Below are 26,030 nucleotides of genomic sequence, written 5' to 3'. Positions count from 1 at the left end.
GGCAGGTTTGTTCCTGGTTTCCTTCTCATTTGCTTGCCACTTGCTGACAGCCTCAATCACACCCACTTAGTCTCCTGACAGGGAAGCTTGATGATTCCCTCCACTTGTGAGCACTGACATCAACCAGACAGGTAGGATCATGGGGGGTGTGCTCTGCTAGGGACCTTTGGGGCAATGGTGGAAGGAGAGAGCAATGTAATTCTTGCACATTTTTTTTTACAAGCTTCTACCTGTGAGTCTCAGCAATTAAACACAGTCAGTCATTTCAGTCGCTCAGTCGTGTCCAACTCTTTGCGACCCCATGAACTGCAGCACGCCAGGCCTCCCCGTCCATCACCAACTCCCGGAGTCCACCCAAACCCATGTCCATCGAGTCAATGATGCCATCCAACCATCTCATCCTCTGTTGTCCCTTTCTCCTCCTGCCCTCAATCTTTCCCAGCATCAAGGTCTTTTCCAATGAGTCAGCTCTTCGCATCAGGTGGCCAAAGTATTGGAATTTCACCTTCAACATCAGTCCTTCCAAAGAACACCCAGGACTAATCTCCCTTAGGATGGACTGGTTAAATCTTGCAGTCCAAGGGACTCTCAAGTCTTCTCCAACACCACAGTTTAAAAGCATCAATTCTTCAGTGCTCAGTTTTCTTTATAGTCCATCTCTCACATCCATATATGACCACTGGGAAAATCATAGCTTTGACTAGACGGACCTTTGTTGGCAAAGTAATGTCTCTGCTTTTGAATATGCTGTCTAGGTTGGTCATAATTTTCCTTCCAAGGAGTAAGCGTCTTTTAATTTCATGACTGCAATCACCATCTGCAGTGATTTTGGAGCTCAGAAAATAAAGTCAGCCACTGTTTCCCCATCTATTTCCCATGAAGTGATGGGACCGAATGCCATGATCTTAGTTTTCTAATGTTGAGCTTTAACTTTTTCACTTTTTCACTCTCCTCTTTCACTTTCATCAAGAGGCTCTTTAGTTCTTCACTTTCTGCCATAAGGGTGGTGTCATCTGCATATCTGAGGTTATTGATGTTTCTCCTGGCTATCTTGATTCCTGCTTGTGCTTCCTCCAGCCCAGCATTTCTCATGATGTACTCTGCATATGTTAAATAAGCAGGTTGACAACATACAGCATGGACGTACTCCTTTTCCTATTTGGAACCAGTCTGTTGTTCCATGTCCAGTTCTAACTGTTGCTTCCTGACCTGCATACAGGTTTCTCAAAAGGCAGGTTAGGTGGTCTGGTATGCCCATCTCTTTCAGAATTCTCCACAGTTTATTGTGATCCACACAGTCAAATGCTTTGGCATAGTCAATAAAGCAGAAATAGATGTTTTTCTGGAACTCTCTTGCTTTTTTGATGATCCAGCAGATGTTGGCAATTTAATCTCTGGTTCCTCTGCCTTTTCTAAATCCAGCTTGAACATCTGGAAGTTCATGGTTCACATACTGCTGAAGCCTGGCTTGGAGAATTTTGAGCATTACTTTACTAGCGTGTGAGATGAGTGCAATTGTGCGGTAGTTTGAGCATTCTTTGGCATTGCCTTTCTTTGGGATTGGAATGAAAACTGACCTTTTCCAGTCCTGTGACCACTGCTGAGTTTTCCAAATTTGTTGGCATATTGAGTGCAGTACTTTCACAGCATCATCTTTCAGGATTTGAAATAGCTCATCTGGAATTCCATCACCTCCATTAGCTTTGTTTATAGTGATGCTTCCTAAGGCCCACTTGACTTCACATTCCAGGATGTCTGGCTCCAGGTCAGTGATCACACCATTGTGATTATCTGGGTCATGAAGATCTTTTTTTGTACAGTTCTTCTGTGTATTCTTGACACCTCTTCTTAATATTTTCTGCTTCTGTTAGGTCCCTACCATTTCTGTCCTTTATTGAGCCCATCTTTGCATGAAATGTTCTGTTGGTATCTCTAATTTTCTTGAAGAGATCTCTAGTCTTTCCCATTCTGTTGTTTCCCTCTATTTCTTTGCATTGATTGCTGAGGAAGGCTTTCTTATCTCTCCTTGCTATTCTCTGGAACTCTGCATTCAAATGGGTATATCTTTCCTTTTCTCCATTGCTTTTAACTTCCCGTCTTTTCAGTTATTTGTAAGGCCTCCTCAGAGAGCCATTTTGCTTTTTTGCATTTCTTTTTCTTGGGGATGGTCTTGATTCCTGTCTCCTGTACAATGTCACAAACCTCTGTCCATAGTTCATCAGGCACTCTATCAGATCTAGTCCCTTAAATCTATTTCTCACTTCCACTGTATAGTCATAAGGGATTTTATTTAGTTCATACCTGAATGGTCTAGTGGTTTTCTCCACTTTCTTTCATTTTAGTCTGAATTTGGCAATAAGGAGTTCATGATCTGAGCCACAGTCAGCTCCCGGTCTTATTTTTGCTGACTGTATAGAGCTTCTCCATCTTTGGCTGCAAAGAATATAATCAATCTGATTTCAGTGTCGACCATCTGGTGATGTCCATGTCTACACACAACCAAGAGGTAAAAGGGGGTGAACTTGTGACCAGGTCTGTAACTCTTGGATCAGCCTTGGACATCACAAAGATAACTAGGTATGTCAATTGCTCTATCTCCTTCTAAGGGAAACTAACAAGTCATAGCCTCTGCTGAAGGAACACCCCTCAACTGCTGTATCTGTTACTGTTTGACCCTTATTCTTCCCCAGTTGGCCCTGAGACATCCCAGACCCAAAGGCCCCTGATTCATAGGCTGGTGAGGGACCTACAACGTGGCTAAGAAATAATGAGTTGGGCCCAATCACATTCTCAACCTTGGGAATCTGATTCTAAAAATCAGAGACAGTGAAAGCTGTGAGCCATGAGGATTGAAGCTGAAAGAATCTGGAGGTGGTTAAAGCTGTGATAGGTTGGGCAGAGAGGCAATGACATTGCAGAAAAGCTGTAAGGTAGGAAAATATACACAGTGGAGGGTGAGAATAAGCTGGTTGGAAGTGAAGCAGGCATAGACGAGCTGAGTCAGGCCAAGATGAAGGTGAAGCGTGACAGCAATTTGACCTTCCTGCATGTAAGTATCATCTGGAGAGAATCTAACAAATACCAGTGTCTGTGCTTATTCCCAGGGAGTCTGTGTAATCAGTGTGGAGTGGGGGCCAGGCATTAGTAGATTAGGTAGAAGCAGGTGGAACACCTCTAATCTGCCTGGAGACTCCCCGGCCTCCTGAGTCTCCTGTTTTTGCAGCCCGGCTCCTGCTCTGCTGGAGGCCCCGTAGTTCAGGTTCTCCTGGGTCCTTTGGCAGATTCTTTTGGATATTTGGTCGCTTACAGTTCCTGCCTTATTCCTTGCTAACAGAAGTTTGTACAAGTAATAGAGCAGCAATATGGTCAAGGAAGACGGGCCCAACCCTGGAGAGTGAAGACAATTTGTCCAAGCCAAACAAGATAATCCCATCTCCTTCTCCCATCTTAGAGATGAGTATATGACCCAATTCTGACCAATGACATGTTGGGAACAGGGGGCTTCTGGGAGAAGTTTTCTCCTTTAAAAGAGAGAGAGAAGCTGGAGAAAGCCCCCCTCACCCTCTGTTGTACTGAAGAGTTATGCTGCCTGTTGTGATGACCAGAGCTTCTGGAGCCATCCTGTGATTATGAGGGGGAAAACCAAGAGAACTGCAGAAAATCTGACCAGAGCCCTGATATGACTGATGCCATTAACCAAGCCAGGAACCACCTTCCCCCAGGCTTCTTGTTACTTACTCTGTGTTAGTTGTGTGCCAGGTACCATCTTGAGCACTTTTCACGTTTAACTTAATGGGTGAAAACCGGCTTCAGTTCCTACACAGGAACCTTCCCAAACACCCCATGACTTAACCCTGGCTTGTCCTGTGTCCCACACCCGTTTGTCTTGGTTCTCCTTACTAGAAAAGCCACTGAGAGCTGGTGTCCAGGAGGCTTCCAGCTGATGCCCTTCTAGTCACATTTCACAGGCTGGCTGACTGGCTGTCCCCTTACCCTTGCCTTCTACCCCCTCAGTCACCTCTTTACTCTTACTCCAATCCTTCCTTCTTCCCCTTTCCTCCATCCCTCAAATGACTGGATTTGAGAGGAAGAGAAATGGAGCCCCACGCCCCCTAAAACCAAAAATATCTGGAATAACTGTAGATCTTTAAAATCTGGATTTCTAGACAGTGGCAAGTCCTTAAATATTAGCAATTGGTCTCATCAGCCTAGTTGTAGCTCCAAAGTGGGCTTTCTTTTCATGCTATCCTGTCCCCTGACCCAAAAATAAGTCTAAGTGGTCCCCAAAGAAAGGGCACTCTAGCCTCATCCATGGCTCCAGCCAGGGATCCTCAGGACCTGTACCCAGGAAAGTGTATAGGCCCCTCTTCAGGCCCACCCCCGCATCTTCATAACTCTTCTTCCCAAGTCTGGAAGGTGGTCACCTTGGCTCAGATCCCGCGTTTCAAGCTCAAAAGACACCATAGGTATTAACAGTTACACAGACTTTATTTTTCACCCATTGAGCACAGGAAGGTCTGGGCAGGCAGAGGTGTCACCATCACCCCCTCGGTTCACAGACACAGACCGTGAGACTAGGCGGTGAGGGACAGGGATTCTGTTGCTACCGCAGATCGCTAGGGGATTATCACAATGACACGTGTTCTTGGCTCTATTTACACCATGGAGTGTGGAGAGGGTACATTTCTTACACTAAAAATATATACTTTGGAATCTCTAAAACAAAAATATCTCTATCTCTACAGGAGACCTACTAGAAAGAAGAACATAGAAAACGAGGGAAATGTACCAGCACCTCAAGCCGTCCCCTTCCGTGGGAAGGTCGTTCTGCTCTCCACCTGACACCATGTGCTCGGGAGGGCAGCTATATCTAACCAGTCGGACAGACAGACACAGATAAACGAGAGGGAGGCTTATCATCTTGGAGGAGTGAATATGGAGGAGAGGTGTGGGGAGGAGGATTTTGGCCTCTTTTGCAAAAGGAGTAATTGCACATTCAGTTTATTGCACGTGTGAAAAACCTGCAAGTTGAAATTGACCGCAAACCTGCTAAGAGAACCCAAGCTCTGCTGATTCCTGCTGGACTTGGGAAAGGGCTGTGGGTGGGCTCTCTCTCTCCTGCTCAGAAATATTAATGCCATCAGCTAGAAGAAAAATTCTATATTCTCCAATGCTGAAAGTGAGTTGGGTTTCAGAAAATGCTATTCCTTTTCTTTTCAGAAGGATCAGAAACCATTCCATTCCCTTTGAGCACAGAATCTCCTAAAAGAATTATGCCTGTAGTTGAATTGCTCCACTTTCTGATGTTTCCTATTGAAAAGATTCATGTGACACTCCTTTCCCCTTTTGATAGAGTTACTTCACACCTCTTTGGTTGTGAAAGTCAGCCTCCTTCCAATAAAGAAACTAAAGAAACGTGAATTGAGTCAACTACCCCATTCTCTATAATTAATATAAGACCCCAGGGGCACCAAGAATGATAAAGAATAGGTTTGGTAGAAAAATCCCTTCTATTTGGTTTTGGAATGTCTTTCTCTATTTACACTGAAATATGGATGAGCCTGAGGGCTTGAGAATTCATAGTCTCTCATCCTAAATAAGGCAAATAACCATAAAGTTCCCTTTTGGAGCAGCCCCAGAACTATCCAACCTCCTCCCCTTTCTTCCCAGCCCCCACTGGCAGGGGTTGTTAGGACCTCTGACCAAAAACTCCTTCCCTCCAAGAAGAACTTGAAAGACTGAGGAAAAGGCAGAAAGGAGGGGAAAGAGAGCTTGAAAAAGCTAAGTCAGCAAAAGGGGGCAGAACTGATATGATGTCTCATTTGGCCAGTTAGGACCGGCAGGAACAATTTCTACCTTAGGAGGTCTGGCAGCTACGACCAAGAGAAAGTCAAGAAGGCTGAGAATATCTGATGCATGTTGACTGTCCTGCCAGGGTGTGGCTTGGGAACCTGAGAAGTCTAAGGAAAATGCAATAACGAACTAGCAAAGAGTGCTTAAAAGTCCTCGGAGGAGGTGCTAACTCCTGCAAAAGCAGACATTTAGAGAAGCTAACAAAGTAGTAGAAAGAACATACTGGAGAGTATGTCTAATGATAGTTAGAATGAAAGCCACGAGCTCTTGGCTCAAGCCTTCTCCTATGCGTCAGGAAAACCTGGACATGCTGAACATGGACGTTGAAATCATCAGAGAAGCTGCAGGGAGAATTACTGGTTCCTTAATTAGAAGCAAAGTCTAGAATACAGAATAGGTAGAAAATAAAGTCAAACAGGGAACTGTCTTTTTTGGATGACCAAAAACCAGATTCCCCAAAGCAGAGACCTCTTAAAGGTCACAGATGTCAACCTAAGATGTTAACCAAACCTAAGACTTAGCATACCAGATTTTGATCAAATATCTATGACTAATTTAAAAGCCAGTCCTATCCCAGACAAATAGAAAAAGCAACTATTTATAACTTGTTTTGGAAATGAATGGTTCTCTAGCTCTCTACCCCAAAGGCAAATTTAATATATGAACAAGGAGAGGGGACAAGAGCTGAGTGCAGTAAAGACCAGCTCTCCTGATAGTCCCATCATCAGAAGTTTGAAATCATCAAGAGCTACAAAGGATTCACCTGCATTTTACGTAAGCAATATTTGGGGCAATTTCACAACACGTTTCTGCTGACCTTCACCTTCTCCCTAGACCAACCCTTCCCTAAGTCACAAGTTAGGAAGTAACCCACCCACTTAGTGATGCCACTAGATGCCACTTTTTCTGCTTAGAACCAAGATGCCACTCCCCATCACTTTCTTAATCCCTGGCCTCCATCCCTTCCTACTCTACAATACCAGCCTATCAGGACACTGACTGTCAACACTCAGACTACTCCTGAAATTTCCCCTCGTCAGAGAAGAGGCGGACTACTTCTCTGGCCCAAGCAAGCCTGGGCATGGGAATTACCTAACTATCTGCCTTGCTTTCTACCCCTAGATCAGTTTCTCCTTAATATTGAGCTTAAACACCTTTTTCTAAGACTAAGCTATCTGCATTTGCCCTCAGGCAATTCTATCAGGCTAGAGAGGGCAAGTCCTAGATGGGGGAAGGACCATATTCTCTTGATGTTCCCACAACTTAGATGCACGAGGCTGTTTAGTAGCAGCAACGAAATCTCCTGGATATACTCTTATTTGTCAGTAAGCACACATGCACACACAGACACACGCATATACGCACGAGGCCTCTGTCTCACTACCACTCTCAGTTTCCTATCCTAAACACTGTCCCACCTTGACTTTGCCACCCATAGTCACCAGCCACGGACCTTAGCTGGGAAGCAGCCAGGACTGAGGTTGAGTGCTGGGTGGGATTTGGGAAAGATGAGAGAGGAAGAGTATGGAGTGGTTCCTGCCACTGAGATGTAGCACAAATGGAGCTAGCTGTTGTTTGAGGAAAATTTAATCGCCCAAAAAGACTGGCACAGCCTCCCAAAGTAGGCTGTGCCAGGAACCCGGGAGGGTAACAAAGACAGGAAGCCCACAGGACAGGGCATCATGAGACATCTGTGTGTGCAGAAACAGATGCTCGGAGCGACACTGTCACCCAGTTCTGCTGCATGATGGAGACTTCCCTGCTATATTCCTTGTAGCCACGCTGAGGCCAAGGGAACAGGATGCAGTCACCACCTTCCCTATACAGAGGCGGCAGGAACAGATGGGAGGGGCAAGATGGGGGAAGAGAGGAGGGATGTTCTCAGGGAACAGAGAAGAAAGGAGGCAAGTTCAAGGAAGCAGCCAGAGAGGGAGAGGGAAAGTCAGCAAGAAAGCTTTTCCCAATGATGGGTTGCCTTATGATTTTTCTAAACCAGGTAGGTAAACAGGTACAATGATTACATTTATCCTAAAGTGATAAAATGTGAAGCTTTGGCTCTCAAAGATTTTAATGCCCATAGAGTTCAAAGAAGCATGCCTGATCCTGTCTGCACCATAGGAAAGGAAGCTGAGGCTGTCCCTGAAACAGCCTTGTGAATAGAAATTAGACAAGCAGGAACAATACCCATAACTCAAAGGGATATCACTTTAATATTTGAAAGCAGGGTGATGTTCAGCCAGTAGGCACTGGTATGGCCATATATACTGCTTGTTTACAGCAGGCATCCTTTCTCAGTGGTTGGTATCTATCCTGTACCAGTTGTCAAATATTTTGAAAATCATCTGTGTATTAAAAATAATTGTGGCTCTAAGAGATAGGGAGATAGGAAAATGCAGGATTCCTTCAATATCAAAGTCCCTAGAGTAAGACTAGAATAGCATCAACATATTTTTGGAGTCCAAGGGAATGTAAACTTCAATAAGATTACGTAGCAACTCTTCACCAATGAAAGAGAGCACACTGAAGGGCTGTCCCTCTGTACAAATATTCTCCAGGATGGAAACTGATCAGACCCCCTGGGTACCAACATGCTTGTTAGTCACATTCTGTGCACAAAGGAAGGGAAAGTCTATACACAATGGAGCCCAAACCCTCACTGCAACAGAGAAGAAGAGACAAAAAGTAGAAATATAGTTTTAAACTGAATACCAGAATTAATTTCACCACTTACAGTTCATTTCCCCATTGTAGCTTTTTACATCTGAAAGTCAAAACATGTGTTAACAAAAAAAATCCAGGATGATGAAAGTGGTTTGGTCCATTGAGTTGATGATGGTTTGCGACTAAGGCAGCTAAGGAGACATTACGTAAGCACTTGGATCTCTCCAGGAATGGAATCAAAATATGTCCTCAAGAGACAGCAGCAAGACACAGATGTTTCCTCAACATGACCAATAAAAAACCCCTTATCTTCTTTTCTACTCACAAACATCTATAATCAAACTTTCGCCAGATATCTAGACAGCAGACAGGATGACAAATCTTCAGGCTAGGAAGTCCTTCCTGATGTCTAAACTAATTCCTTCTGTAGCCACTAAAGCTCATTCTCTTACTCTATCAGTGAAACCAAGCGAAGCTGCTCATCCTCACTCTTCATTTTCCCCTGAGCCTTTTCCCATCTGAGCTAAGCAAGTCCAGTGTGTGTGTCCCTCTTGGCCCTTTCATCATCCAAGGTTCTCGCTGAGTTATGCAGGCTGCTGCTAGGGAGTGAGGAAGACGCACTGGATCAGAGGCATCTTCTGGCTGTTGTGGTTGGCACTGCCAATGCTCAGGGTGCTGACCCTCCTAGGAGCAGACCTTCTGGCAGCCTCTGGGTCTGACCAGCATCCCCCAGAGGAGGCAACCAAACCAAGGCCCAGGGCTGCCCAGGAGCCTGCAGTCACTATGCAACCAGAGAGGCTTCCCTTTGCTCTCTGCTCTCCTCCCACTCCCCCTCCCTGTCCTTGAGCAAGAGGGACCTCACTGAGGAAAATCCTCAGTGGCAGAATGGATTTAGATGGCTCAGCAGGCCAGCCACCTGAAAAGGAAATGTCTGGCAAGTGGGAAGCTGGGTCTTCAATGGTGGCAGTTCTGAAGAGAAAGAGAAGGAAGAAGAGAAGTACCAGCAGGAGGTGGTCTTCTGTTTCCATGCTCACGCCTGGCGATGCCCTCTGACGCACGCCACCAATAACTGAATCTCGCATGGCTTGGCCAGGACCAAGGACAGGGCCAGGCTCGGGCTCGCTTCTTCTCTGAGACCCCCGCCATCTTCTCTGTAACCACAGCTTCCCTGTGGCACCTCACGGCCCACAGCCTCCAGCCCAGCAAAGACTTTTAGTTGAAGAGACTGAACAAAAGTGTTACAATTAGACAAAAAGGGAACACATGATTCATTCCTGCTTTTAACACAATACTTTGAAGATGTCACCACAATTTCGATCTGGCTATATTTTAAGTTCATTTACAAGTAGACTAGTTCTCAACTAAAAATAATCATGTGCGTTATACTTTCGACAGCTGCCTGGATTTTCCTCTGAAGGAAACAAGATTCTATATTTCACTCACATTCAGCACAGATTTATTTTAACCCATTCGATGAAGAAATAACCTACCACTACCACCCACTAGCGGCTGTGACTTTCCAGAGCAGCCTTATGAATGAGACGGTTATTATCCCCATTTCATGGCTGAATAAACCAAGTGCCAGAAACAGTGGTCTGCCAGGTTACACATACATTAATAAGTCTCCTAACCTAGCCTACTGATTTTTTTTTTTAAGCTAGAAAAATTGCCTTTAGTAAGACCTAAGATTTCATTTTCAATTATCTGATGACTTAGTGTTTGGACAAAATTATTTACGTAATTTGAGTACACAGCCTACCTCAATGTGGGCAAAAATGCCTCGTCTTTCCCTTTTCTTCATGAACCAGATTAAGATTGATCTATGCTACTGACAAACAATATTCAGAATTTAGTTTTCAAAATAAGAAAACAATTATAATTTAATATTTCAAAATCTTTATGAGACAATAATTCTCATTATGGAACAAGTTAAATAGGTTAGTTTGTATCAATATTATCAACACTATCCAATATTGTAAGGATTTTCCAGTTTGTATGGCTGCAATCACCAGAGAGATGCTCTACCGATTTTGAAATGGGAACTAGAAGGAGGATAAAGGGAATGAAACAGATAAAGCAAATTTACATTCCAAAATAATTCCATGCTAACTTTGGGCTTATGTAAATGGGCAGCTCAAAACAATATATCTGCTCAAATAGTTGGAAAACATTTTTGCTTCTCTTAAGCTTCTAACAATTCTGTGAGGTTAGCGGCAGTCCTAGATGTGCTATTTAACAGATAAATTCAATTTTACACCTAAAATACAGTTTACTTTCAACACGATTTCTATTTTTAAAAGCCAGAAATAAAGAAAAATCAGCAATTATAGTTCTCTTTACCTCTTTTCCTTTGTGTTTCCGGAATTCATACTGAGAGCTTTCCAGACCGTGGTTTTAGGCATTTCATCAGATATATTAATCTCAGAGGGATCACATCTGAAATCAATGCTTAGGACAGTCAGTGTCAGACATATATAAATAAGACATATACCTCAGTCTGTGATGCCCGCCACCCAGCGGAAGGGAAAAGATGAAGTCTGAGGGGGCTCGTCTCATAGCTCTCGCAGCACTAGGAACCAGATGGTTGGAATTCGACAGGCAAGGTGGCCCGTGAGTCAGAGCTGAGGGCTGGGCTGGGGTGCTGGCAAGGGGCCAGCCCTGCCTGCACACTTCTGCTCGCCTCTGAAGGGCCCCTCTGGCGATGCTGGTGACAGCACTGTGATGCCCATAGTGGCAGCACCAGGAGCTACAACTGACTGAGTGCTCGCTGCATGCCAGGCATGGGGCTAAGCGCTCTTTGTTCCTTTTCTTTTACATGGCCAGATCTTTTCCATTTGTAGTTTACAAAGGTCTATTACAATGTGGTATCTTAATGATTACAGCATCAGAGAGGATTAACATCCTCACTCTGAACGTGTAGAAAACAAAGCTTGTCGGATTAAGAGAGGTTAAGAGACCGTCCAAGGTCAAACATGCATAAGTGGAAAATCAAGACCTTGAATCCTGTCCTTGGTCTCCTAGAAACCCCCATCCCCCCAATACTCTGAAGTTTTCCTCATGCCAGACCGTTTCCTTCTAAAAGGCCAAGAGAGGAGAAAGCACCTGCTAGAAAAGGAGCATGGCTCCCACTTCACCACAGAGAACGCTAAGTCTCTGGCTCCTTGAATGGCAACTTACAGAAAGTTTATTAAGGACCAACGATTCCATTTCTTTGTGGTCATGTCGTTTTTTTTTAAGTTAAATACTCATAGTAACAGAGTAGAATGCTGGTTACCAGAGGCTGAGGGGTGGGGGGACAAGGGGAGATATTGATCAAAGGGTACAAACTTCCCATTAAAAGATGAGTAAGTTCTGAAGACAATATAGAGCATGGGGACTATAGTTAGTAATAAGAATGTATTGTATACTTGAAATTTGCTAAGAAAGTAGATCTCAGATGTTCTCTCCACCCACAAAAAAGAAATGGTAAGTATAGGAAGTGATGAATATGCTGTCAATTTGATTAAAGTGATTCTTTTACTGTATATATATATATATATATATTTACATATTACATATAATGTTGCATACCTTAAATATACATTACTTTCAGTTGTCATAAATAAATGAATAAAAGGCCAAAGAAAAGCTTTTCCTCTTTTCTCCCTCAGTATAAACCACAATCAATTCAAAAAGTCGGCAGTAAATCATCCAGCATCTAGATGGCCCAGATCCCCTCTCTCCCTTTTCTATTCCCTCTCCACCTCTGGGCTTCTTTCAGCTTGTGTATTCCTCTCTCAAAGTGGAAACAAAATGCCAGGAATGAATGCACAAACGGACCGATTTAGCATCCTGTGATTTGTGGTGAGCAGACCACAAATAGGTGGAACAGACCAAAAGGCTAAGATCTCTGGCAGAAGTAAGGAATTGGAGGAATCCCAGTTCAGTTTCCCCTTGGCTTCTGGGACTGCAGCTGCCATGAGCCAAGCTGGAAGGGGATGTCCCTGCCCATCCCCCAAAGATTTGCCTAAGTACGGGAACTTCACACCCACTAGGATGACAAGCATAGCCTGTATCCTATTCACCCTTGGAAGGTGGCAGAGACAGGCAGAAAGAGCACTGGTTTGAGGAGAGCACGAACTTTGGAAGCAGGGTCCTCCCATGACTCCCATAACTGGCACAGTGCCTGACGCATGGCAGGCCCTCAGGAAACCAAAAGGAAGTGTGTTTTCATAGGTTGCAACTGAGAGGTTGAATGTTCAGCTTTTTATACCAGCAGCTGCATTCATGCCCCAATCCCCACCACAAAGCCAGAATGTTTACAGAACCACCAAAAGAAGTCAACTCCTCCGTGTTTTGGGAGCTTTACCTGAAACTGTTGTGATTTCCAGGACTACTTAGTAACTTCCTGCTCTCTAAGGGGAACTTGTCTCCCCCGATTTCTAACATTTTCTCAGCTTCCTGCAAGAAAAAGAGACATTATTTTATCTTGGATCAAGTGAAACCAGTAGTCTACACCAGCCCATTTTTCAATCCCTATAATTTCTACCTAATTTTCTCTCACATTTATTATAAGAGAGTGTAGCTATGTTCTTTCATAGTTTTGACTCACCATAAAATGAGAGCAATCCAATATCTGCACCTATTGAACAGTACTTAAAAAAAAAGAACCTGAATATGAGTAGACCTTTAGATACAACTACCGAATTACTGGAAAGAGGAGCCCGACAGGCTACAGTCGATGGCACTGCAAACGATTTAGCGACTGAACAACAATATTGTTAACTGTAGTCACGAGGCTGGATACTATAACCCCATAACTTACTCATCTCATTGACCACCTTCACCTATCACAGCCCTACCCCTTAGCATTCTGTGATGCCACCAGACTCCAGTCTGGAGATTTTATCTCTGAGATCACTCCTAATTCCCACACTGGTAAGCCCTATAGGAATGTTGGTGATGTGGAGGACATTACTCACTCTAGTCTTCCTTTCCTCTGCAACCAGTGTGAAACCCCCATAATAACATACCCTATGTGTTGGTTAGCCTGCAGACTTTTGGACTATCCTACTTTAGGCTTGTTGTTGTTGTTCAGTCACTAACTTGTGTCTGACTCTTTGCAACCCCATAGTCCGTAGCCCACTGGGCTCCTCTGTCCATTGGGTTTCCCATGTAAGAATACTGGAGTGGGTTACCACTTCCTTCTCCAGAGGATCTTCCTGACCCAGGGATTGAATTTTTGGCTTATCCTTATATAGGATCATTGTACTGTATACCTTAAACTTACACCATATTATGTGTCAGTTATAGCTCGAAAAAATTACACAATATTTTCAAAATTCAAGATTTTAGGAAAAAATTCCTCTAAAATGAATTTCAGAGTGCCTATTTCAGGCACTAACTGGATGTGGAAACTCTTTCAGGCTCATTCTTGGACTGGTATTTTCATTTTGCTATACATCCATTCTTTGCACATATTATAAGCCACTGACTAAAGGTCCATTGTGTGGATGGCAGATGCCAAGTGCTCAGGAAAATGAGAAAGGACAGAAAGTCCTATACAAGTTATCTCTATGAACCACAACACCATCTGCAATTAAGTATGTAACAAACACTCTCAGAAAAGAATAGATTTTGAATAATTATCAAATTAGACCTTTGGGAAAACATAAACTATTCAATCTGATAATAAAAGCACATTCACATTCATATTCTAAGTGTAAACCTGGTAAGTAGGCTGTAGACAAACAGAGGAAAAAACAACTGGTTATCAAATTTGAAGATGAAGGACAGACATCAGCTGAGAATGTCTTCAGAGTAATCCTCCCCGATCCTAAATATAACCCTTGGGATTCCAGACATGCTGACTTTTCATGTGGCCCTTCCTATGTTCTGTAATTTGAGGCTGCCCCAAAGTGTGCAGTTGGTGCAAGAACTATGACCTCTTCCTCCTTGGCCTTCTTCTTGGCATCATCCAACTTCTTCTTTTTGCTCTCAGGCATTAGATCATCCAACCAGCTCAGCTCCCGCTTAGAGAAACAGAGATCCATGACTTTCCTGACAAAGACCAAGGCCAAAACCTGAAGAAATATAAAGAAAATGAATTAAAGGGGCTTGTTCCCTTCTGGAGTAAAAAATCAAGTCTTATATTCACAGCAGACTAAGACATGTCAGGCAGAATCAAACTCAATCATCACAGTTGCCTTTTATTGAGGCTCTCTATACCAGATACTAAGTGTTTTATATACAATATTTTATTTAACTATCATCATAACAACTCTACAACTTATTAATTCCCTGCTTGAACTAATTTAATTTCTTCACTGAAAAGAGAAACCCTCATTGTCAGATTGCCCTAAGAGTTGTCTTCTCCTGGCTCGAGACCAGTAGGAAGGGCTAGAGGGCAGGATAGGGGTGGCAAGCCTCTCTAGGAGATGGTTTTGGTGGGGCCAGTTATACCCAACCCAAGCATGGGCCACCACAGGGTTAGGGCGCCTTGAAGGGCCATCTGGATTTCCTCTGGTCCTCTGCCTGTACATTTACTCGCAAAGCCCTGCTTTATGTCCGCCGCATGGATCTTAAGTGGTTTCTGTCTCTGGCCTCTGACGTGGTTTGACACTCATTTTATAAATGAGGAAACTGAGGCCCAGGGAGAGAAGGTAACTTGCCTAAAATATGACAGCTAATCAACTCAATAGAAATGACCAGAGTTCTCAAATACTTCTCTACTTTCTCCCCATAAGGGCCATTTCAGCCAAAGGAGAACCAATAATACCCCAGAATGCCCTGCCTGGACTGACTGGTGTTCACCAGCTAAATCCAGTGACTGGATCAGAAATGGGGAAAATCTGGCTAACTGTATTCATTTCCCCTTAATTTCAACAACTATTTTCACAATAAATCCAAAATTGAAAGTATCCCTTCCAGGATTTGCTGGGAATTTGCTATTTCTTTAACCAAACACTCAAGCCCTGAACATAGCACCCCAATGCAGAACCCTACATGTACTCTGACAAAACTGAGAATCCCATCAGGAAGATATATATCTAGGAGATTAGGGGAAAAGAACCCCGAAGTTTCTTCATCCTTGAATATTCTCCCAGTAAGACAGACTTCAAAAGTATGTAAATGAATACTCGATATTACCCTCATTGCCTTTTCCCTCCAGAGGCCCATCCTTTGGATAACTTTCAAACAGCCCACTGAATGCTCAGCGTTCTCATGACATAGAGTGAGCCAGAGAGAGGAAGGCATCAAGAGGACAAGATGCAACAGTGAGGTGGTCAGGTGGCATGTATTTCATCATCACCCTGCTTTTAGGAAACAGATTGTCACCTGTTGCACCACACAGTTCAGCTTTCCTGGTCTCCTTTCCAAAGCCCTTGCTTCGTTTGAAAGGAGGTAGGGGTGTCCCAGTCACTTATCAGTGCTAGACACCTCTTCCTCTCTCCCACTGACTTGAAACAGTGCATTTTCATCACTATAGATACTTCTGATTGCAATGAATTCTAAACTGGAACCATACTGCTTTCAGATAATACGCAAATTATCACAAACATGAAGAGTCCTCTCTCCATATCAGATTCATGAAAGAAAGATTAATAAACAGAAAGAAATACAGACAGGCAGAAAGGCAGATGGATAGTCCTGAAAAAAAAGCATGGCAAACTACTACACACATGCCTCTATACCTCAAGGTCCCCCAAATAACGCTTGGTCTGTGAAGACCAGCCAAAAAAACAGGAACTCACCATCAATAAAGGACTAATATCCAGAATACAGAAAGAACTCCTAAAACTCCACAACAGAAAAACAAACCACCTGATCTCAAAATGGGCAGAGGACTTGAACAGACACTTCTCCAAAGAAGATATACCAATGGCCAATAAACACATGAAAAGATGTTCAACATAACTTACCACTGGGGACATTAAAACCAAATCAAAACCACAATGAGATACTAACTCACACCCATTAGGATGGATGTTCTCCAAAAAACCCACCCTGACAAAACATGGACGAACCTTGAAGACAGTATGCTAAGTGAAGCAAGCCAGTCACAAAAGGACAAATACTGTGATTCCACTCACATGAGGTCCTGAGAGGAGTCAAATTCATAGAGACAGAAATTAGAATGGTGGTCACCAGGGACTGAGGGGAGTTATTGGTTCACAGGTACAGAGTTTCAAGTTTTGCAAGATGAAGAAGGTTCTGGAGAAAGATGGTGGTGCTGGCTGCACAACAAGGTACTTAACGCCACTGAATTGTACAGGTAACCATAGTGAAGATGCTAGGTTTTCTATTACGCCTATTTTATCACTATTTTTTAAAATAAAGAACAACACCTTTTACAACTCACCATCATAGGAAAGACAATGGCCGCTGGAGATGCCTTGATGACCCAGAGCAGGACGAGGCAGGTGAGCTGGATGAGGGTGAACAGGTGCACCTTGCGCAGCGGCACGTGCCGCAGGTAAATGAAGTCTGGCTGGTGCTTCGCAGGCATCCCGAAGAGCTTCAGGCGGTCGAAGAACTGAAAAGGGAGTCAGCGCTCATCTTTCGGTGGTTGTCCTGGGGCTTGTTGGGCCCGCTCATGTCGTTATATCACAGGCTCTGAAAGGTAGCTAATACCATGTCTACCTGACAGAAGTAGAAACTGAGTCTCAAAGAGAACAGGTCATTTGGCCAAGGTTGGTAAGGGACAGCATCACATTAAAATCTTCCTTCTCATTTTCAGTTCAACTTTCTTCTATCCATACTGTAGCTCCTGAGAGAGCTCTTTCTTGGGGAGTACTGAAAACAAAATAGGCCAATGGCATTCTTCTGCTTAAAAGCCCAAATCTATTTGTTCTTGGAGGAGTTTGGAGCTTTTCACAAATTATTTAAAGTAAAAACATAAAATGAAACCTCACAACATTCTGGATATAGAAAATATCCTTATAAAAAGGAAAACAGAGACTCAGAGAGATTAAATAACCTGCCCAAAGAACTCAGTGTATAAAAGTGACTACTGGACATTTCAAAAAAACGAAGAGGAACCAGCCACCAATAGAAGAAGCAATTAAAAGCTCTTGATTTTCTCAATTCAAAGGACTCAGAGGAATGAGTTGATAGATGGGGAAAGACAATGTGTGACAGGAAGTAATACCTGCTTACCTGGGGCAGTTCCCATGACTTCCCAATCTCTTCACCAGTGTACCCTCAGTTACACCCCGCACACACACTTTAGCTTGGGACCAAAGCTAGTGGCATCCATGGCAACTCACTCCAGTATTCGTGTCTGGAAAATCCCATGGACAGAGCAGCCTGCCGCAGGGTCGCAAAGAGGAGGACACAACTGAAGCAACTTGCCATGCACACATGCATGTGCGGAAGCCCGTTTGGCTTCTGACCAGCCTTTCAGATCTAAGTTTACTAGCATCTGACAAAACACCGGGTGTTTACTACATGTCTGATAACTGCTGAATAAAACTGACGAAGGACTGGAACCATGGCGCTGAGTCAGGCTACCCTGCGAGTCTCTGTGCCCTCATGCCAACATGACTGCATTTTGCCCAGTGTCCAAGGGAATGTCTAAAAGAGCTTAAGCAGCAAGACTAGGAAATAGTTCCTCAAGAACTGGCTTGTGGTTCCCTAGGGAAGCTGCTCTCCCTGGTCAGGAAGGTGAGCTCACAGAGCGAAGACGCTGCCTGGCTGAACCCCATAGTACCTGAATTCCTTGCAGGGAAGACACTCCCATGTAGAGGAAGACTCCATACAGGACTGGCATCGGGATAAACTGAAAATGAAAGGGCAGAGACCAGAAATTCAATGTGTATCATAGCACACTCAAGATTATATAAACTGCCAAACCTCCAAGAAGGAAGCAAACTCACAAAATCACTGCAGAAATGCTGTGTTCATTTCTGCTGTCTTTACATGATTAAGAAGCAGAAGCGAAAACAGAAGCTGACAATGATACAAATCATTTTGTTCTGAAATGAAATGATTACATGTAAGTGTAATCCGGTCCTGGTTAAATCATAGGCCTCACATCTTCTCCCCATCTGGTTCTTCCTCCTCCAGGGAACTGGGCAGGCACGCACACACACATATGCGCACACACACACACTCACCCATCTCTTTTACAGAACTGAAATCTTTTAAATCTTTTGTAATCACATAATCATCTCCTCAGGGACTTGGTGTATTTTAATATAGGCTACAAGCATTTGCTTTTTATTAATCAGAGATTTGAGGGCAGGGGTAGGGAGGTATCTTGTCAGATGAAGAATAATTTAGGGAGAAATGGCAACATGATTCTATTGCACTTGAATACACACGCACACTTCCCACATTATACCAATCTAGGTAATTTTCAGAGCAGCTTTACGAGGTAATGAGGCCCGTGGAATTAAGGCAAGGAAAATGTCACTGCAAAGACTACACTCAACTTGCTTTTATTCTGGGGCTAACGAACACGTCTAAACATAATTCTTCTTTGAACTAGAAAATCTCTATTGGATTTTATGTTGTTCTGGCTCTAGAGTGAGTAGACATCTCAATTTGGTGCTAACCTTGTTAGAAGAACTACTGAATGATTGCCTAAAAGAATCCTCCTGAGACTGTTCTAGGAAGGCCAGGCAATGCCCACCACAATGACTCATGGTTACACTCCCAAAGAGCAGACACCTTTGGGCTCCTCCAGATGGCACCCAGATCAGAGGTGGGGGCGTGCCAGGGACAGAGAGTAAAAGGGGGAAGAGGAATGAGAAGACGTGGCAAGATCAAGTGGAAGGTAAGGAGGCAGAAGGAGGGTTCAGAATCCTGTCCCACCTGTGCCAATTTGCACCCTTAAACAGCATCTGCATTGCAGGCTGAAGTGGCTGATGAGTCACTAAAAGGCGGGAGAAGGAGGCAAGGGAGATAAGTGCCCCACAATGGCTGGGGCTTGAACTTTCTTTTTTATCCTATTTTTCCCACAGGCAGGCCTTTCACCCACAACAATTTTTTTTCCTCATGTTCAAGGTAGCTTCTATCTTTCCAAAAATCCTATTTTCACCCCATGTCTCATACCAGCCACTGCCCATTTCGCTGTTCTACTTCAATAGAAAAAACTTCTTGATAGAGTTGTCTGCCCACACTCTACTTCCTCACCACCTATATACGCTTCAGGTCCCCATCACTAGGCTTCTACTGTATTGTTCCAATCAATCTGCTCTTGGCAAGTCTCATTAGGCTTCCATGTTGCCAAACCCAATGATCTTGGTTTGGTCTTCATTTTTCCAGACAGTTTCCAACCAATCATTCCCCTTGCTTGAATTCCCTGACATCATATGTTCCTGGTTCCCCCCCTCCCCCTCTGGCAGCTCCTCTGAGTCTCTGTTGCTGTCTCTTCCTCTACCCACCTTCTAAATATTGGACCTCCATGGACTCTGCTCTTCTCTCCACTCCTCCTTTTTTATAGCTACCCTTCCCCCTGAGTGAGCTCATCTATGCCCCTGGCTTTCACTACCACCTATGTGCTGCTGACTCCCACATTTATATTTTTAGTCTAGTAACCCCCACCCAGCCTCTTCACTCAGATGCCTACCAGACATCTCACTCAAATCTGATCACAGCCCATCCCTTACAAAATCACTTCCTCCTTCATACAGCCTTCTCCACCTTAAATGCCATCACTCTGCACCCAGATGGTCAAGCCAAAAACCTAGCAGTCATTTTGATGTTTCCGTTTTCCCATTCCATATCCAATCAACCAGCAAGACCTGATCTCCTCCAAGATATACAGAAGTCATGCCTTTTATGCATTCCTTACTACCAACTTCCCTATCCAACCACCATCCTCTCTCACCTGTAATAGACTCACAGTCTATTAAACAGACTCACAGTCTTCTACCTCTATTTTTCCTCAACCTTAAATACTTATTCTCTAGATATGAGCCAGAGAGATCTTTTTAAAAAATATTAAATGGATGTCCCTCTACTGTTAAAACTCTCTGAAGGTTACCTTTACCAGTGTCAACAAGCCCTACATGATCTGCCCTTGCCCTCTTCAATCTCATCTCACAGTGCTTTTGCTTTAACATCCCTGAGCCACATGGCCCTGGTAGCTCCTAGAACATGTATCATTATTTCCCACTTCAGGACTTGTCTAGACTGCTTTTCTCCCTTCCCCCCATGTCCTCTCCCACCACTCATGGCAGGGCTGGCTCCATCTCATCTTAAACACCATTTCCTTAGAGAGGCCTTCTCTGACCACACTAACAAAACACATCCCTTTACTTCTCTATAGAACCATACAACACTATATTTCCTTTGATCACATATTACATTCTATAACTACCCTGTTTATTTTCTTAACTAACTTCCTTAACTACATCTTATCTGTCTTGCTCCACTTAGAATAAATACCTCAGGGCAGGTATTTGTATGTGTATCTGTTTATTGTACCACTGCATTCCCAGCACAAATGAGGCACTTAATATTTACCTAATGAACGAATGAATGGTTTTACCTTTAATATAGCTGTCATGAAGACTGAGCAGCCCATCAACACAAAGATCATAAGACCTGTCACTCTCTGTTCACGGATGCCCAAGAATTTGGGCTGTTCTCCTGGGGCAGAGCACTCAGATTCCAGTTTGAGGCTATTCACGTGTGTGATGGATAGGACAGTTGCAGCCACAAACCAGGGCAGGCCCATGATGGAGCAGACACCCAGCATGACGGCCACCATCAGCAGGTCCAGGTGGTAGCCACATCCTTTCTGTGGGGAAACAGAGTCTCCATCACCATCAGTGGGCTGGCTGTAGTGGGACATAGGACAGTGAGCTAAGAGTCTCAGGCCCAAAGCAGGAAGGATAAGGAAGGGCTCCAGGGATTCCAGAAGTCTTGCAGCCCCTCCTGGTTTGGAGGGAACAGAGAAGAAAGAGAAACCTTAGCGTGTCCTACACATACCAATATCCAGTTTTTATCCAAGTGTCCCCAGATCTCACCCTGAGTATCACATATTCAAAGATTCATCCTTTCTCGGCAGAGTAGCCAGAGACATATCTTGACCATTCTAGAGGGTCGACCTTACAGGAGTTGGCAATAAATAGGTTCCTATAAACACACCCCATTCCTTGCCAAATATGGAGGTTGCCTACTCTAGGGAATGAAGGAATAGAGACAAGTCATGAAGCCTCTCACTAATCAATGTTTTGGCACCAACCCTACCTCCTAGGATTCATGGGCTCAAGGTTCAGTCTGGAAACCTCAGTAATGTACGCCAATGGGAGAACAGTTGTCTCCAGGAAACAGTGGTCCAAGCCGTAACCTGAACCTCGGGACGATAACCCTGGACCAGAGCATATGACCATATTGGGACCACCAAGAATTCTGCCCACCAACCTCCCCCATAGGTCTGAGAGGAGAGTAATAGATTCCAAGCTTCCTTCACATTGCACAATCATGCTCTACTCTAGTTTCATCTCCAAACCAATCTCTGTCATTAATGAAGGAGTCAGAAACCCCTAGAAACTCCTTCCATAGCTCCTTCCATGACTGCTTGTACCCAGGTAATACAGTTCCTGGTCTAAATGGGCTTTCCCTAAATTTTTTTAAAGATGTAATAGGTTGCCATTATTATTATGCCATTATTCTAGGTCAGAAATTTTTCTTACCTTGAGTTTGTGTTCCTTCCTGTTAATGATGACGGCTGTGATCTGCTGGTCCATGAATATTAAGATAGTGCAGAGCAGTGCTGGGATAACTGCAGCAATCACAGTCCACCAGGGATTGGGGCCAATGGGACTAATAATCCACCCTCGGTCATCCCGTGTTGGCTAAAGGGAAAAAGCAAGGTTTTATTTTTGTATTTTAAGTTAACTGTAGTCATTAGGGCAAAACAGATCAAACTGAATCACAACAACCACATTTCTTTTTATTCTTGAATGAAAATTCTCAAAAAAAAAAAAAAAAGGAGGGGCATGAAATACAGCAATCCCTTAGAAAATCTATGACCTTGTTCCAAATCCCCTTTGAAAGAGTCAGTCCTCAATTGTCAATTTCTTATGGAATATTCACTAATCCTTCACTTCCTTCCCTGGCTCTCCAAACTCCTGTGTACAGAAAAAGTGACTTTATCTCCGCATTGACCCAGATGAAATATATTGACTAATAATAAAATATGTTGTTTAAAGAAGAATTTATAACTTTCAAAGACAATATAATAACTTTGATTATCCTCCTCACTATTCTCCCCACCAGAAGCCGTATCATGTATGTTTACAGCACAAATAAAGGCAACAGAGTCTTGTTACATGGAATCTCAGGGGCCTGGTCCAAGATTCACCTCCTATCAGCAATGAAACAAGGTCCAGGCCCTGGAGACCTGAGAGAGGAGCCCAAAACACTGAATCTGGGGACTCGCATGATCTGGGATCCTCTTCAATGACCCTGTAAGACCACTGTTCATAAATCTTATAAACTAACTAAACTCTCATAAATCTCAAAAAAAAAAATGCCAGGGTACTCTGGGTAAGAAAAGTTCACTTTGATTGGCAAGTAGGGATGGAAGGTAAAAGGCCAGGGATACAAACTGGCCCCAAACTCATGAACAAAGCAAAGACTTTAATCCAAAGTATTTGATTCCACATTGGTTATCATTCTAGGATTCAAATATGACTTCAATAATGTCACCAAGTCCCAAATTATTAATAGGTTAGGTTCTGAAAGTTTATAGAATCTGTGTTTCCTTAGTAATAATGTTCTAAATGGTAGTTAAATTGTTAGGTCAACACAAAAACGTATTAATCCCTGACTGACATTCAGTTCAGTTCAGTCGCTCAGTCGTGTCCTACTCACCCATCAATAATAGTACTAGCCTTCAGACTGGGTCTTGGTCATTGGGGGTGATGTGGTATAATAGGGAAGAGAAAAAAGAAGAAAATGTTCTCTCTGCTTCCTGAAAGGGAGGCCTGCCAATGAGCAGCACTGCCTTTGACATTCTCCCATTTTCTCTGACGTCTCTCCCATCTTCCAGAGGCCTTCTTCCCAGATGTCCCAGAAATGCAGTGCCTTCTGACTATCTGAAGCCTACCCATCAGGAAACCTTTCCAAGAACTGCTTAATGCTCCGAGTACTTATTTTTACACAAAATCCATTCCTCCTGCATTGTCGACCTCAGCCAGCTATTAGAGAAAAAGCTGACCGCACTCATTCACACAGGGTGAGAAAGATATATATTATAGAAGGTATATACTTTTAAAGAGTATGTTTTTTAATCCATCAATTTCTAACTGGATGGCATTTCAGTTGAATTTAACAAAACAAAATAAAATTTTTTCAAGCAATTACAGAAAAAGATATTTTTAACCAGGCCTGCTTCAGGGAGACAGAAAGGGAAGACGAAGGCCGACTATGCTGGGTGTTTACAAGTTGCCACGGGCCTGCGTTCCCGGCCTCCTCCTCCTCCCCAGCCTCCCCATTCCCTCCTCTCCTGGCTCCTCTCCGGTCCCAAGGACACCCAGGTTTCCTCCTCTCCCCACCCTGTGGGGATCTGTGGAACTGAGCTCAGCTGTTCTATCTTCTCAGTTTCCTCAGTAGGTACCCCCAGATCCGAGTCCCCATGTGTAGATCATCTGTTTTACTTTTTGTATAGATTTTTGGATCAACAGTATTGATTATAGACAGATATACAAACAATGAATTAGGGTTGAAGAGAGGTCACGATTACTCTGGTGGGGGCCCTAGAATGAGGGTGAAGCTCCTCCACCGCCTCACCTCCTCATGGGGCAAGATACTTGAGGAGCAGGACTGAGGCCTACAAAGAGCCTTTTCACCCTTCCTGATTTCCTAAGACAGCTGATGCTCAGTGAAGTGCTGGGAACCAGAACTTGTTCCAGAGACCCACATTCCCACAGTCTTTGGTATATGTTTATGTAAATACAGATATTCCTTTGTTTTATTTTTTAATTATTTATTTGGCTGCACTGGATCTTATTAATAGCTGTGGCATGGAAACTCTCGGTTGAGCCATGTGTGATCTAGTTCCCTGACCAGGGATCGAACCCGGCTCGCTGCATTGGGAGTATGGAGTTCTAGCCACTGGACCACCAGGCAAGTTCCCATATTTCATTGTATAAATGGCATTAAGAAAATAAATAAGGCTTTTCATTCATTAAACAACATTAGGTTTTCTGACTTTTCTAATTTGAACTCAGTTAAGCCTGAAGAGTTTGCTTTTCTGAATGGTATGGCGTGAGCAGCACAACTCAGATTTAGAGGACTACAAAATACATGATTAAGATAAGGAGAGGCCCCTGAAATAACTCGGGATCAGAGTCTATGAACTACATAAGGGCATCGAGTACCCTAAGATCTGTTTACCTTGAACACACTGGGAACCTGAAGCTTGGGTGATGGGACTCCAATCAAAAAATCAATAATCACCATTGTGAAGATAGTGAGGAAAACAGCAAAGTCACTCACCATGGAGCGGACCTGGCACGAAAAAGGATTGGAGATGTGTTACAGTAGATTAAACACAATAGAAAAGACTCGAGTATTGTAAAATGCTTAAACATGCTCAGAAGAATGATTTAATTTTATTGGTCAATTAATACAAGCATATTTAAACAACAGGACTATGTTAACATGCCCAAATTAATACCACCAAAGTGTGGGTATCATAAGGGAGAATGAATCCTCTGACAAATTCTATTGGGACCCACTCCAAACTCTGAGGAGTTCTGTTTAGAGAATCTGGGCCCAGCATTTAGGGAATAGCTCTGAGAACTTGGAATAAGATTTCCTGGGACCAACAAGATCCAGCTGCACCCAGACCTCGCAGCAGCACCAACTCCTCTTTGCTCTCAGCCCCAACATCAAATCCATTCGCAAGTCCTGTTGGCTCTGCTTTTAGCTCATGCCCACAATCAGACCCCTTCTCACCACCCCATAGCTCCCAACCAGATCAGAGGCACCGGCACCTCTCGTCTCTGTAGCTGCAGCAGACTCCTAACCCTGGCTCTGTCCTTATGTAAAGCTGCTGGAATGAGCGTTCAAAACACAAGTCAGATCATGTCACGCTTCTACCAAAACCCTGAAATGCCTCTTCATTTCACGGAGCTAAAAAGCCCAGAGACCTCCTTGGCCAGTGAGGCCCACACACATCTGATATCGTTACTGCTCTGACTCAGGTCCTAATGCTCCCCAACTCACTCTGCCTGTCCCAGCCACACAGCCCTCCTTGCTGTTTCTTACACCAGACTCTCCCACCTCAGGGCCTTCGCACTTGCTCATCCCTCTGCCTCAGCGGCTTTTCCTCCAGGTGACTCCATGGGCAGCTCCCTCCTTTACATCCACTCAAATATCACAATTTCCACTTAATCATCTCTCATGGTCACCACCCTCCACCCTAGTACTTTCTGTATGCCTTTTCTGCATTATTTTTCTTCAAAGCCCCTCATCACCATTTTGCCCCTAAGAGGACTGACTAACCGATTTTATAGTTTTGTAGCTTTAATAAAACACAGTCCCCCTCAGTGTCTAGTGCCCACTGTATGCCC

General features: G+C 43.7%; 1 protein-coding gene across 1 annotated transcript in view; it reads right to left on the bottom strand.

The window, feature by feature from the left end:
- Positions 1-4,479: 4,479 nt before the first annotated feature.
- The window catches only part of SLC4A8 (solute carrier family 4 member 8), an 81,822-nt gene continuing 60,271 nt past the window's right edge, over positions 4,480-26,030 (bottom strand). Inside the window, exons 17-25 of the mRNA XM_070370813.1 lie at positions 24,850-24,963; positions 22,143-22,304; positions 20,993-21,244; positions 18,206-18,274; positions 16,856-17,029; positions 14,439-14,576; positions 12,863-12,954; positions 10,855-10,950; positions 4,480-9,739 (exon numbers count right to left, since the gene is read on the bottom strand). Of these exons, the coding sequence (XP_070226914.1) occupies positions 9,727-9,739; positions 10,855-10,950; positions 12,863-12,954; positions 14,439-14,576; positions 16,856-17,029; positions 18,206-18,274; positions 20,993-21,244; positions 22,143-22,304; positions 24,850-24,963 (1,110 nt within the window). The 3' untranslated portion in view covers positions 4,480-9,726. The remainder of the gene's footprint in view (positions 9,740-10,854; positions 10,951-12,862; positions 12,955-14,438; positions 14,577-16,855; positions 17,030-18,205; positions 18,275-20,992; positions 21,245-22,142; positions 22,305-24,849; positions 24,964-26,030) is intronic.

This window comes from Bos mutus, chromosome 5 (assembly GCF_027580195.1).
Source record: "Bos mutus isolate GX-2022 chromosome 5, NWIPB_WYAK_1.1, whole genome shotgun sequence".
NCBI classification, from domain to species: domain Eukaryota; kingdom Metazoa; phylum Chordata; class Mammalia; order Artiodactyla; family Bovidae; genus Bos; species Bos mutus.
Note: the sequence above shows the minus strand (reverse complement) of the source record. Positions and strands in the feature narration are given on the sequence as shown.